The sequence below is a fragment of the Eutrema salsugineum genome, unplaced genomic scaffold (genome assembly GCF_000478725.1).
Source record: "Eutrema salsugineum unplaced genomic scaffold, Eutsalg1_0 scaffold_1, whole genome shotgun sequence".
NCBI lineage: Eukaryota > Viridiplantae > Streptophyta > Magnoliopsida > Brassicales > Brassicaceae > Eutrema > Eutrema salsugineum.
The window spans coordinates 17,023,410-17,038,105 of NW_006256909.1; the positions used below are offsets into that span (position 1 = coordinate 17,023,410).

At 32.6% G+C, this 14,696-nt stretch overlaps 2 protein-coding genes across 2 annotated transcripts in view; one reads left to right on the plus strand and one right to left on the minus strand.

Moving 5' to 3' along the window:
* Positions 1 to 1,449: 1,449 nt before the first annotated feature.
* On the minus strand, positions 1,450 to 2,503 carry LOC112082089. Its single transcript, XM_024149182.1, has 5 exons — positions 2,369 to 2,503; positions 2,022 to 2,286; positions 1,791 to 1,893; positions 1,557 to 1,684; positions 1,450 to 1,484 (listed from the first exon to the last, which is right to left on the minus strand). Exons 1-5 carry the CDS (start codon positions 2,501 to 2,503, stop codon positions 1,450 to 1,452), a joined length of 666 nt encoding a protein of 221 aa, XP_024004950.1.
* A 9,638-nt stretch (positions 2,504 to 12,141) lies between these two features.
* LOC112082090 (zinc finger BED domain-containing protein RICESLEEPER 2-like) overlaps positions 12,142 to 14,696 on the plus strand; it is an 8,340-nt gene continuing 5,785 nt past the window's right edge. The window contains exons 1-3 of the mRNA XM_024149183.1: positions 12,142 to 12,273; positions 12,341 to 12,605; positions 12,698 to 12,797. Of these exons, the coding sequence (XP_024004951.1) occupies positions 12,142 to 12,273; positions 12,341 to 12,605; positions 12,698 to 12,797 (497 nt within the window). The remainder of the gene's footprint in view (positions 12,274 to 12,340; positions 12,606 to 12,697; positions 12,798 to 14,696) is intronic.

The following is a 14,696-nucleotide window of genomic DNA, read 5'->3' on the forward strand; positions in this document are numbered from 1 at the left end:
AATCCCTGTGGATCGTTCACGCTCCACTTTTTCAAAACTTTAACAACAATCCTCCAGTCATCTCTCTATCCATTCATCTCATGAACCAAATCATAACTACCCATTTTTGTCAGATGTTTAAAGAGAATAAAATCTCAGAAAGTAGTTATGTTCTGTTGCATCGAGTCTTTATCAGATCATCTATATATACACGTTAAGTTATTTAAAATATTATTACGCATAATGATGACGATTCATTAGAAACCGTTTACTTGAACCGAGTCATTTAAAACGATTTCCATTATCCTTTACATATATATATACATATATATTAAATATAAATACAATATGGTCACAACCACTAAAAAAAAAATTATCTACAACTTTATAATTTTTAAAAAATATAACAAAACACAATCTATATATGTATATCTTCTTTCTATATGATTTAAAATTTTATTTTAATTCGAAGACAAAACACATGTGTATATTAATGTTTTCATACCGATAAATCATTGTTAAATTAAGGAATTCATGATTGTATTATTATTTTTTATTATTATTTCGATATCCAAATATAATTTGGTTATTAAGGTAGCTAAAAATGTATATATACTGGACCCATTAATCAATCATGATTTAATATTATTGATATAGGTATACCAGATATTATTAAGCAAATAAACATCTAAACGTTAAACGAATCTAAATCTCTACAAAATATTACTGATTTCGATTTTCCTGAAAAACCATCAAGACTAAACACGATTGGGTCCATATCGTAGAATATCTTTACTATCACGATCATTAAAGTTTTTTATGAGGTCTTGGAAAAGACAATTATAGTTAGAAGTATATTGAAAATTTATGACGACAGTCAGTACGTTTTCCTGTGTTAAATAGTTGAAGTATATATATTTCCTAATATGTTTACTTTAGGCAAGTATCCTGATCTATAGTTTGTTTACTTTAGGCAATTACTCTGACTATACCAAAAATAATGTAAATATTTTCCATAACAGAACCACATAAATCTTATAAAAAGGACATAGCCTGACATCGAACCTAACAATATGAGCTATATAAAACACATATAATTCATAAAATATAGTTTGATAATGCATCACAAAATTAATATATAAACAATAAGAAAGTATTAAACAAAGGCACGGATCTTAGTTTTAAAAGCAGGCATAAAATTACTAAGTAATGAGTTCGAAAACACAAAGAAGAAACAGTGTAAATAAAGAGGCAAAATAGAGGAAGTCTACAAATAACATCAAACAGTCAATGTTCTTGTCCGTAGTTGGTTCCGCCTACGAAAGTGATAAAAAATCATTACCAAAACGTTTTAATAAACATTGAAACAATAATATATATATAGACCCCAAAATTCTAAATACTCACGTTGCTCTAAATGCATCAACTTCTGCATCGATAGGATTGTACAAAAAATCTGAGCATAGATCATTAGATCAGAGAACCAAAAAACTTCTTATCGACTCCTAAACAACAATAGACAAAAGTTTTATTCAACATTCAGATTTTAAGACATATATGAGGAAATATGTATATACCTTGGTCATTTGTCATCTTCCAGAACCTTAACACCCAGACAACCGATTCACATGTGTTTCTCAGATATACATCATGGAGATTTATTGCTAGAGAACCACGGGCGTAACATGCTAACCGACCTTCTCTTCTGCCACAAGAAAAGATAATACGAAAATTAAAATATTTGGTTATGACTTTATATGTTAACAGTCTGTTACATATAAATCAATGGACATGATTCATATTCATAATACCGTGCATCTACTATCTCAAATCGGAGATAAGCGAGATTCTCATCATAAGCATCATTACTTGCATTGCAGAGTGGACCCATACTCACAATAGTTCCCATAACGTCTGAAAATAAACGAAATAATAAATTGAGTTTAAGTCTATTACAAAATTTAACATATATGTTTAGAAATTATCATGCACACCGATAAACTTGATTAATTCTTATAAAAAGTTAAAGATGCAATTCTTACCAATCAGATAGTCAAAAGGAATGGCTCGATCCACAATATCATAAAATCGGAAGCAATGGAGATACAAATTGTATGGCCTCGTTCGAATAGGGGTGATAATAGTGACAGAAGTTAACTGCAAACGATGTTTATTGATCGTTGTAAGCATTGATCCAGTAGCTTCTTTAACATGAAAGTTGAAAATCCGAATCCACTGTCCCTGTTTGATTTCTTTCCAGCGAGTGGGAAACTCGTTTGGCATAATGGTTGCAGCGATCCGAGTACCCTAGAAAAATAACACAGCCAAAAATAATCACTGAATAATAAACAGAGAACATAAAAGAATAACTTCAAAAAAAGACACATACTTTGATATCAGAGAAAACCATCTCGATAGTATTTCCGAAGAATGTTGAATGCTTCCAGAGCCTGACAACCTTGACAGATATTAACCACCCTGTTTTGTAAGTATCCAAACATGCAACATCGACAACATCAGACATTTTAGAAACTTTTTTTTTCTTCTTTTTGATCGAGAACTCTGAATAACTTTTATAAAGAGGAAAACTAAAAGTGACGGAGTATGAGAAAGTGTGTTAAATATGAAAAGGACAGACTATGCAGTTGAATAGGCAGTTATTCTTTCTTATAAATTTATTTTTGTTTAAATTATTTTAAAAGAAAAAATTTGAACAGTTACCATTTAAAATCCCTTATTGTCAAAACCAACAACAATCCACTAATTTATGTCAATTGATATTGACCGATTTGTTCGTTTCACGTGCCAGAGAGAATATATTCCATGTTTTAAGTTTCACCATAGATACACGCAATCTCAATAAGTAAATATACTATTTTGCTAAATATAAAATTTTGCTAAATTGCAACACTTTCCATAAAATAATATGATATCTCTCTCTATGGCTTATGTTATTTGGACAATTTTATGTTTCAATATTTTAGGAAATGATATATTCATACAACATCATAACAAAAATACCATTTATGTAGACTTATATGTTATAAATTTATGTATCTACTTGAGCAATTTTCCTTAAAACTATATGGAACAGGAAACCTGGAAAGTCAAACGGTTAGGTGCAAACATAAAGTCACATAATCTTCCCCATAAAAAATTAAAAAATGTGAAAATTGATTATTATTACACACCTTATAAATACTGACTTGAGGGTTTCTTTTCAAAAAACTTTAAAATATTTTATAAGTAGCCTTATCGTTTCTGAGAGAATTCATAAGAACATGGCGAACACAAACGAAAAAAAATTTGATGAAAATGGCTTGTTGATCATCAATCCCCCTCCATTGGTAATGAGATTCGGTGTCGTGGAACCAAAGTCACCACCTTCACCAACAGATTCCGAGATAGAGCAAGAAGAATTATGGGAACAATTACATTTATTCACCGCATCAAATCAGAAAGCCAAACAGAACACTCCTCGGGTAATACATCCTATTCACTAAAGTTTGTTTTAATCATGTCTTACACAATGAATTGTAAAATCTGTATATTCTACTTATGGAGGATGAAAAAGGCAACACATCTAATGAGACATCCCAATCAAGTTGCACAAAACGAAAACACGACCTGATTCTAGATCTGGAGATAGGGTTGAAGTGCATGCGTTGCGGTTTTGTGGAGACAGAAATTCGACACATGGATACCGCCGAATGGGTACTTAATCAGAAATATATTTAGATAAATAATGAAAAGTTGTCTAAAATCTATGTTATTGAGTCATTATATTTTGTTATTGATTGCCCATTAAACTCTATGTTGTAAAAACAATTTATGTTTAAATATAATATTGAGTTAGTTTAAAGCTATATAATTTTACAAAAATCTAAATTGGATTGTTTGTGTCTGTGTTTAAAGGGAGAGGAGAAGGAACGTAAAAAGAGGAGGTCTGGAGTTTAATCAAGAACCATATCAGTTTCAAATCAATTTCATGTTTTTTTTTTCTGTTTGCAATGACCACTCTAAAGACAGTATGTACTTGGTTTTATTTTCTAAAAACTATTAAGTTTATTTCGATGACATGATAATTTGGTTTTGAAGCATTCTCCATATTTACAACTACGTGACAATGTTCCTCATATGAAATGTCAATAGATGCCCAATAATATGCTACAATTCAAGTTTCGTTAAAATATGTTATCGAATTCAGTTTGTCATTGGAATATCCGACTACAGTTAAACGTCAGAGATCAAACATACATCAGATCCAACTTAGTGAAAAATCGAAAAACATCAAATCTATTAAAAACTATAAAACCGAACGTAATGGTCTTATATAATAAAAACAACTAACATATTTCGAGATACATAGAGGCAACAAATCACAAAACAAAACACAGTAAAACGAAATATCATATCTTGTCAAAAACCTCCTTGTAGACGACATTCAATGTTTTGTTTTGTGGTTTGTTGTCTTTATCGGTGATCAATATCTTCAAACCTTCTCTGGATGTAACCCCTCGATACAGCGACATAGAGTTGCCCATGAGTAAAAACCGGTGTTGGAAGATACAAACCAACCTTTTCGAGTGTCTGTCCTTGGCTTTTGTTTATAGTCATTGCAAAAGCTAATGTGATAGGAAACTGCTTGCGTCTCATCCTGAAAGGAAGTTTCATCTCCGAAGGAGAGAGGAATATCCTAGGAATCAGTACTTTTTCACCAACCTTGCTACCTGTTATTATCTGAGCCTCGATATTTCTTAGAAGCATTACAGGAGTACCCTCTCTCAACTTCAGGACATGATTAGGGAAACCAGACATCTTGATACTATTTAAAAACTCCTCGGTATAAATCTTATTGTTGGAAACACCTTTATTCTTACTGGCTACACTCTCTGAGGGTACTTCAGATGCATCATTGTAATTGACAACTTCTTCAGTCGTATAAATGCTATCACAACTAAGATAGGTCCTTTCAACGCCTGTTATATACAAAACAATCATTGTATTATATAAATATAAACAAATAAGCTAAGAGGAATTAAAACAAAATAAACATACCCGACAACTTTGAAAGCATGTAATCATTTATCGTATCTACATCATCATTTCTTGGACTCAGTATGGCACGGTCTTGGAAAAATTTAGGATGAGTCTCTTTCGAAAACGAACTCCCATAAATTTCTTTGACGATCGTTTTAATAGGATCTTTACAGTCTTTAATCAACAGATCATCAGGAATATCAATCACGGCTTCACCACTTCCATCGTCATTTATCGTACCATCACCAATGTCTAAGATCCACTTTGTAAAGGCAGCTCGTTCAAGCATCGCACGACTATTATCTCCAGCTATAAGTCGCATTTTCTGTGTAAGTCTCAACACTCTACATTTGTACCACAGAGGTGACGAATTCAAAGTGGCCATAAGTATCTCTGTCTTCCCGGCATTTAGAATCACTGCCAATATTTTCCTAAAATCCCCTCCTAAAACAATGACCTTGTCACCAAAGGGCTTATCAACTTCTAATATATCACGCATCGTTCTATCTAGAGTCTCGAAACAGTCTTTACTCATCATCAACGCCTCGTCCCATATAATGAGTTTAGCAATCCTTATCAGGTCGGCAAGATTCGACTCCTTCTTGATTGAACAGAAGGTAAACTTATTAACCACAATAGGGATTGCAATCTTGAATGCGCAGTTCGGCCTCCTTCTAATAACAACGCAGCAATCCCGCTCGATGCAACCTTAAGAACAACATCACCTTGGGAACATAGAGCAGATCCTAATAGACTCCACAAATAAGTTTTACCAGTACCTCCAGAACCATAAACAAAGAACATACCTCCTTTGTTCTTATTTACTGCTTCTAGTATCTCATCATAAACACTTCTCTGTTCGCTGGTTACAGTGGCTAACATCTGCACGTTTCTTACTCTAAGAGTTTCGCGATTGTAATTCCTCTCATCCCGAATAAGAGGATTATCACGTGACTCCAGAGTAATATCTTCAGGAAACGGCATAGGTGTGAATTCTTTTAAGGATCTCCCACTTACACGTAAAAGAAGTTCTATTTTGACCAGAGTAAAGTCTTTAACTTACTCCTGAGATAGACTAACAGCTACACAATTTCAGAAAAATTACAAAAGATAAATTAGCTATCAATATCTTAAAGATATATAATAACAACAACGTAAACAATAACTATACGACTTACTTTGATCCCTGGCAGCCTTTCTGTAATTATATATGATGTCATCTGATAATACCTGCCATGTAGCATCCAAAACTCTAGAAGGAATGGATATACTTTGAGTAGTGAGCAGGATCACAAAAAGACGACGGAGATAATTGGCAGAAAGCCACAATCCGCCCTCATCGATGGCCTCAATATATTCTTTGTCATCATTCAATAATCCATACGCATAGCAAGCGTCTTTGAACGAAGAATGTAGAACTTTGTTGACCGTTTTTATATCGTCAAAACTACGTGGTCCTTTGACTAAATTAAGCAGAAGCCTTAAATAATACGCTTCACCTGCCCCAATGGGTACGTACGTGATTCTACCAAGAGCAACTCTCCTTGATCGTGGCGTCCATATCCTGTTTGGGTTATTCCACACAAATCTCGTAGGAAGTTGCATAAGTTAACGTCCTCGCCAGTTCATACTTATCGTTGCACTCCATCCAAGCAATGAATTTTGACGTACCAACTGAGACACGATAAATAACCTCGTCACCTGGATCATCCTCGTTGTATATGACCATTTGCTGGTTCGGTAAATGAAAGGGTAGTTTAACTACAGAAACCGTGCAATGGTGAGTGTGATTACTGAAAATTCTCCACGTAGACTCCGAAGGTGCTACATACCTATATAGAAAGACATTATTAAATAATGGAAGATTGGAATTTCAAAGATATAAAATATGTGAACAAAATGTTTAAAACATACTTACAGTTGAAGTGTTTCTTAATCTCGTTTTCTTTATCATCATTCTTGATAGTTGCACGAATGTAGTCAACACCTTTATGAATATATTTGAATAAATACTTTACTGATCGAGATTGTACACACCATTCGACGTTGATATGAGCCCTATAAAGCAGTGTGAGGCTCATATTATAAGGAACCACAAATATATTCAATACCCTTTTTAACGATAACTTTCTTGTCATTACGTCGCCTGTATATAGGATATCCAACATCATCTATTTTAGTGATCGGACTGTAAGGTTTTGGAAAATACTTTGTACATTTTCCTTCAGCCATGCAAACACTATCCTTATTCAAAGCACCACATGGTCCATGCATCATGACATCTCCTACTATCTCATACAGCGCTGGATCAATATCCTTGTCAGGAATCTCAGCACATATTATCTTATCAATGTCATCACCAGTTGGTAGCTTGTGACCAGCCTCTAAAAAAAGAACGATGTGTGCATGAGGTAGTCCCCGTTTTTGAAACTCAATCGTGTAGATCGCTGCAACGAATAAATTGTAGTTTTTAAAAGATTAGTTAGCATGATCATCTAGCAATGTTATGAACATTATCTTGCTAAACGAAATAAGATACTTAGTTTAATAAAACATACCGGCTTTTACGACACCTAACACATTTTCTTTGGTGAGTCTGTGCATGAGATCATCTAGTTTCATCTTGAACACTCGCGTACATATATCTGGCCTATCCTCTTGCTTCAAGTTATGTCTTTTTAGGTGCCTGGTAATCTCAGGCCATTTGGGATTACACGTAAAGGTTATGAAAAGATCCGGAAAACCAAAATGCTGGCAAGTAGTCATCGCATCTAGATAATGTTGCACCATATACCTTGTACCACCAGTATAAGAAGAAGGTATAATAATACGTTTACCCTTGTCAGAAAGATCAGTATCACCTTCATCAACAGTTTTCTTTATCTTGTCATAATTTTCGCAACGAAGTTTAGACTGATTCATTGATATGAAACATAGTCTATTAGTCTCAATCATCGTGTACGCATCCACTAAGAACTGCTGGAACAATCTTCCAGATAAAGGGATGATTGGTGACTCGCCAACCCTCTCTTGTATGCGGTAAGCAAAAAACTCTCTCATAGTAATATGCAACCTTTTCCTCCCTTGGGTATCTACAAAACCAATATCGATACCAAGTCTGAACCCGTCCTCGCCATAGGGAAACAATAATGGATAATGCAAAGGCAGATACGCAGGATGTAGTTCACTGATCCTTTTGAGATTCCCAGTCTTTTTACACTCGATGATGATATCACGTGCATCTACCTGACCATCGAAATCATTAGGTATCAATGCAGCAACTTCATTATTAGCTGGTAGATTCTCAGTCCTTCCATCACTTTTCCTGTCACACTTTAAAATTATCCTTAACCGGCTTGTATCATCGTTAGGATCAAACCTTTCTCGAACGTTTGTAATGCATCCACATGTTTGTTATGTTTATCTAGCATATTTTTTTATTTTCTCAACAACCTTCTCTCGCAATTTATCAGCCGGTCCCATTTTCCTATAAAATTTTTAAAATAAATTCTTATAACAGTTAAAACCACATAACATTTAATAACAATACATATATTTTTTAAATTGATCTCAATGATTAAATTAAATATAAACCAAAAGAATAATAATCATACCCATAAGCAGCTATTCGGTTAGTTGTTTCATTTGCGGTATCATATATATATAGCTGTAAAAAGGATGGTTTTTTTCCAGGAGGTGGTAGCAAATCCCCTATAGAATGTTAGTTCTCCCCGTTCATCTGGAAAATGTAAGGACCTTTCTCGTCGTTGATTTCTTTATTTATTTTTCCTCCAAGAGAAGTAAAAGAAAACATCATATTATACGCCCAAATAAACTCACGAAAGTGATCACGCAAATCACCATCATTATACAACAATGCTAATAAAGAATTCGGAGGGGTTTTAAGAAGTGGAAGAACGACTTTACTCTGACCACAACACATGGAGAATATAAGCTTCCCACGACGATATCGTTTACCCAACCTCTCTCCTTACCACATATAAGCCTTACAATTACCACATATATATATATATATATATATATATATATAGGATCACCATCGTCGTAATAACCTGATTAGAATAATATTCATTGCTTAGTATTAATTACACAGTAGTTATATATTATGTATTAAATGAAATATATTAGTCCAATGAAAACCATAACCTCCATCTTTCAGACCAGGACTAACTGATTCCAATAAATCTGTTCTAGTAACAACGGTCTCGGTTGCATCCTCATCACAAAAATCAGAGGATTTAGCACATTTTTTGGGTCTTCCTTTCTTTTTATTACCAGGCCTCGGTTTTTCCACATCCTCACTTTTCGACATAGAATCTTCATCATTATCCCTATCGGACTCAGAATCAGTAGCAATAAAGCAAGCAAACTCTTCGGTGTTGATAGAAGTAGCCAAAAGCTCTGTTTGTTTTTTAACGGAAAAAATAATAAGTGTAAATCAGGCATATAATTATTAATCTACGTTGTAATTACGAAAAAAGAAGATCAAACCAATAGCTTCTTCTCTTTTTCTCCTCTCACGCATGATATGCATTCTTCTCTGCTGGGCATTACGAATTCCCTGGGGTGTTAGATCAGGAACTTCATTGATATTGTAACGAAACAAACCTCCAAGTTGGTCAATATCGGTTACACTGGTAGGAGCATATCGTGCGTTCTAGCATTACCACCTACAAATTCCAGTTAATAGTAAGCAAATTTATATCACGTGAATGATTTAAAAATGTAATTTACTTAAAATAACACCTTTATTTGGAGCAATCGACGAAGATGAATCTTTTTTCTGAGGACGCCCAAGTTTACGTTTCATTTTTTCTGGTGAATAGCACGAACAAAAAAAATTTGTGATCTAAATACACAGTCATTAACAAACTATATATATATAATATTATATTGCGCGATAATGCAAAATATATATTTTAGCTTCTCATAATAAAATAAGATTTTGGTAATAAAAAGAATTTCAAAATAGAAAACCTCACGATAATGTTAACATTACTTATTCTTCGCGATAATATGCCTATCTTCTCTAATGCACCATAATACTCCAATATCGAAAATTTACATTTTCGTGATAATGTTAAAATACTATTGAAATACTTCTACAATACAATAACGTGGATCTATAAATAATTATTTATTATTCCAAATATGCAGAGTTAATCCTAAAAATATACCTCTACATTACAACAAATATATTATCCTAATGTTTTTACGAAAACCGAAAAGACTATCGTTATATTTCTTAGAAATTGAATATTCTCCCAAAAATATGGTTATTTAACATATCATCCCAATAAATTATATCACATATTTTGTTTTCGTGGACAATTATACTACAATTCGTTACGCAGGCGTTTTGGGGATAACTATGAACATCGAAATCCATACATGAAAATAATAATTAAAAAATCTTATTTTCATACACTGCGTCAAAAGTCAAATTTTATTCAAATCACATACGATGTTTAACACAAACCACAAAACCTAAAAATAAAAATTGATATAAAATAATTCCAAAAACATTAGCACGGAACTCGTAACATCAGGGTCTAACGACTGGATATCAACTCTCGAAACTGATAGACCTCGAAGCATGTCGAATTTAGAATAACTTGTGTGCAATCATACGACGTAGTTGCCAAGAAACACCCTGTATTATCGAACAAACGAAAATCAAATCATATTTATCGCATATACTTTACAACCATCTCATATCAAAAAAAAAAAAATACATCGTCGAGCAATTATCTTTGCAAAACGAATGATGCAAATAATGACATCTTTTTTACATCCACCCAACTCACGAAGAAAAGTTTCAGCATAATCACCTTTCAAAAAACATGATAAACGTCGGTTCCTAAAGTTTCCCATCAAACAAATATCAGTCTGAGTTAAACTTAAAAATTCGTTTTTTAAATTCTATTAACATAAAATAGATTACCTTTCGTTTTCGAGATCGAATCTTATTATAGACTGTTTAGAGTATCCTAAGGATCCAATTCTATCGTGAGAGTTTCCAACGTTGACAACCTTACCGATTAAATCTGTTTTTTTTTAAAATGAATATCAAATAATCAATATAGTAATTGCATGACAAATCGGTAATGAAAAATATACAGAATACTCACCCACACAGTAGTTAAAATCAATAGTCCCATTCATAATATCTTCGAAAACAACGAATGAAAAATAACCATTGATATCTAAAGTATAAGAGCTTGCACATGTTGTATCACTGGTAAGTTGGATCATATAAGGATGTGTACTTGGCTTAAATTCACCAGTAAGAGGCAATAGATTAAAATTTATTAGAAGAACTCAATCTCTCTTGTTACATATCCTCGAATACTTATCATAAAATTCAATCGGTGCAGTTACATAAATCTTCTGTCCCCGAGAAGTATGGAATCAAACATTCAGACATTTATCATTACAAAAACTAAAATATAATCATGAAATTGATGTGTTATACCTTCCAATCCCCCATTATAAAGTCTAACGTGCGGTCACATTCAGGAAATCTTTTAAATTTACGTACGACTTTCAACTTAGTCTTCCATATATGCTTGGTAGGATCAAGTTCGGAAATTCCAAACAGATTTTGCTCATATTTTTTATATACGGCGGCGATAGATAGTAAATAAGCCATTTAGGTTAAACGCAAACCCAGAGCCTCAAAACAATTACAACGATTACATCCAAAGGTAACTTAAATAAACATAGCAGAGACAATATTTAAACCAAACTTTTGTTTCTTATTTATAAAATTTAAAATAAAAAGGATACATCGAATATTTTACATTTTTGAGACCTTAATGCTTATTTTATATTTTTAGGATAACATACGACTTTGATAGAAAATTTATCATGATCACAGGGATACCCTTTCCGATTTGTATTAGGGATCTATTATAATATATTATTATAATTATAACAATTTTCCAATTTGTATTAGGAATATATCGGAGGTGAGCCATTTGCATCGTTATATATAAATACGATGTATTAGCATTACCGAGTTATATATGACGATTACTTTTTAGGTTTTATAGGCACTACATCATGTCGATCGCTGCTTGTCTTTTAGCAATGAAAAACATGACTTACACCAATGTCTCCGATATAACTCCATCAAATCAACTACGCCGTATTCGAGTGAAAATACTGCGTATTTTCGAGCACATCGGTGAACCTGATAACACTTTAGATTTGGTGTTGGCTGATAAAAAGGTATTCCGGTGACTCTATATTTTCCGTGCATATCACTTCTCTGATATACATATTTTTGTTTTTATAGGGTGATAAAATACATGGATCAATATCAAAAGGGTTTATAGACAGTTTTACATCAGAAGTGAAGCAAGGAGATTCAATTATTCTGTACCGTTTTGGTGTAGTCCCTGTCATCAGAGACTTGAGGCCGACGTTGCACAATTATAAAATAATATGGAATTCTCAAAATTATTTTTCAAAGATCCCTTTCTATGATAACAACAACTACCTAAGTATTGTTGAATTTGGTAACATACACAACAATCTTCGAGACCCATTGTTTTTCGTTGGTATGACTTTACATAAATTAATAAATAATAACAAAAAATATATGCTTTTTTATATCTATAAATTCTCAATGACTAACTAATCTTTTTATTAGGTATAATTGGACACGTCGCAGTGATTGGAACATTTAGTCACAAATCCTCCAAGAGCCAAAGAAAGTGGGGTAATGTTTACGTGGAGCTCCGTAACGAATCGTAAGTTTTTAAAATATGTTTCTCAATTGCAATCACTGTAATTATTAATTTTTACTACATTATATGATTATTATATGCCCAATAGAAATGCTAGATTGTAAGTGTTATTACGGAACGACTATGCACTGGACCTGATGATTGCTTTATCACGGAAAGAATACAAAATTAACATTGCAGTTATACGTTTCGTGCAACTGTTCAAATTTGCATATGGTTGGGCAGCGATAACTGCATATGATTGTACCGAAATTTTATTAAACCCTAACCTACCCGAAGTCGAGAAAATGCAGACCACAATCACAGAATCAGACGATGGTGTTATATTAAGTTTTTGAATAGTTTTTTTTCGTATGTTTGGTTTTCTTTTTTATTTATGTTTTCATCATTTGACTCAATAAACGATGGTACTATATCAAAACTCTTCTCATATTATTCTTTTCGTATACCTTACTTTCTTAAATTTCTAAAATATATGTTTATTATATATATACATATTTATTTTCCTAGTAAAATATTATAAAAGTTTTAAATCAACAACGGTATCAATAGACTATGAACACAATTTTGCATTGAAAACAAAAAGTGACACTCTTTGTAAATCAAAAACAATATGCTAAAATGAGATGTTTTGCGAAACAAGTGAAGTTTATAGATATTGAATAATTTATTTATTACAATAAAAATAAAAAATAGCTATGTTGTTCAAGTACACAACCTATAAAAAACGAAATAAAAATTTAATATCTCCTACGGATACTGATCTTCATATCCATCATCCAAATGGGTAAAATCAACTGAAGTTTCAAGCCTGGAACAATATGACAATATTATAAAATCATAATATAGATGTCAATAGAATACATATACAGGATATAACATCAAAGATGGAATTTACATACCTCATCTTTGCTATTGCCACTTCTGGAGTAGGAGGATCTTCGAGAATATCAGATATGAATCTTTCCGATTCAACTATCCACTCATCTAATTACATATACATATTCAGTATGCATGTGGAAACAATAAATTTGTTAAACTTCTGATTAATTGCCATATTGAATAGATATTAATAGTTAATATTTACGTACCTCTCCACTATTGAAAGAGAAAAATCGCAATACAATAATATGCCTTGAAGACCTATCACGATTCGTCCAAAGTTCTTCAAATTTTATTGCCAAGTTATCCCAAGCAATACATTTCAAGAAATTTCCACTGTATATATTTACACCAACATAGAAGATAATTAACATATTTTAATATATAAAAAAACCCAAGTCTGACACCAGATATTCTGAGGATAAGTTGTATTACCCGAGATCTTCGAGTACAAAACGAATAAGTGGACGTTCTGTGGGTGTATCCGATGTATCGGACATATGAACTCCTCTTTGAAGTTTCTGAACTAAAGTGACAATCCCGAGAATATCAACTGCAAAATTAAACAACTAAGTTAGAAAAAAATTCATTTCTCAGTTAATGAGATAATCCAAGATAATAACATGCATATAAGAAACTTACCAAGATATCGGTCTGTTTGAATCGACGCAAGCAAAATATCTATGAATGGACAGAAAGAGTATATTTATCTGGAAGACTTCGGATCAGTTTTCTCAGTGATTGTATCCTCGTTGATACGTATATGACAGTTGTTTGATGATATACTTGGATGTGGTAATCTTTCGGTAACTGCAAAATTACCAAGAAAATACCACTCTCCTTCGAGCAATACATACTCGAATTTGTCAAGTATTTCAAATGGCATGGTACACAGGATGCGATTGTCCTACACAGTTTTAGTAAAAAGTAATCAATAAACGATTACATTCCCAAAACATGACAGGGATAATCTTTTAAAATCTTATAAACTTACAAATTCATCAGGCGAAAACTAACATC

Bases quoted from the DNA above. Each gene is read 5' to 3' on its own strand.
- LOC112082089 (XM_024149182.1), bottom strand. From the start codon at position 2,503: ATGTCTGATGTTGTCGATGTTGCATGTTTGGATACTTACAAAACAGGG. The intron at 1,685-1,790 runs GTATTATGAATA...TTCTTGTGGCAG, and splicing joins TTTGAGATAGTAGATGCACG to AAGAGAAGGTCGGTTAGCAT. The intron at 1,485-1,556 runs GTATATACATAT...ATTGTTGTTTAG, and splicing joins GAAGATGACAAATGACCAAG to GAGTCGATAAGAAGTTTTTT.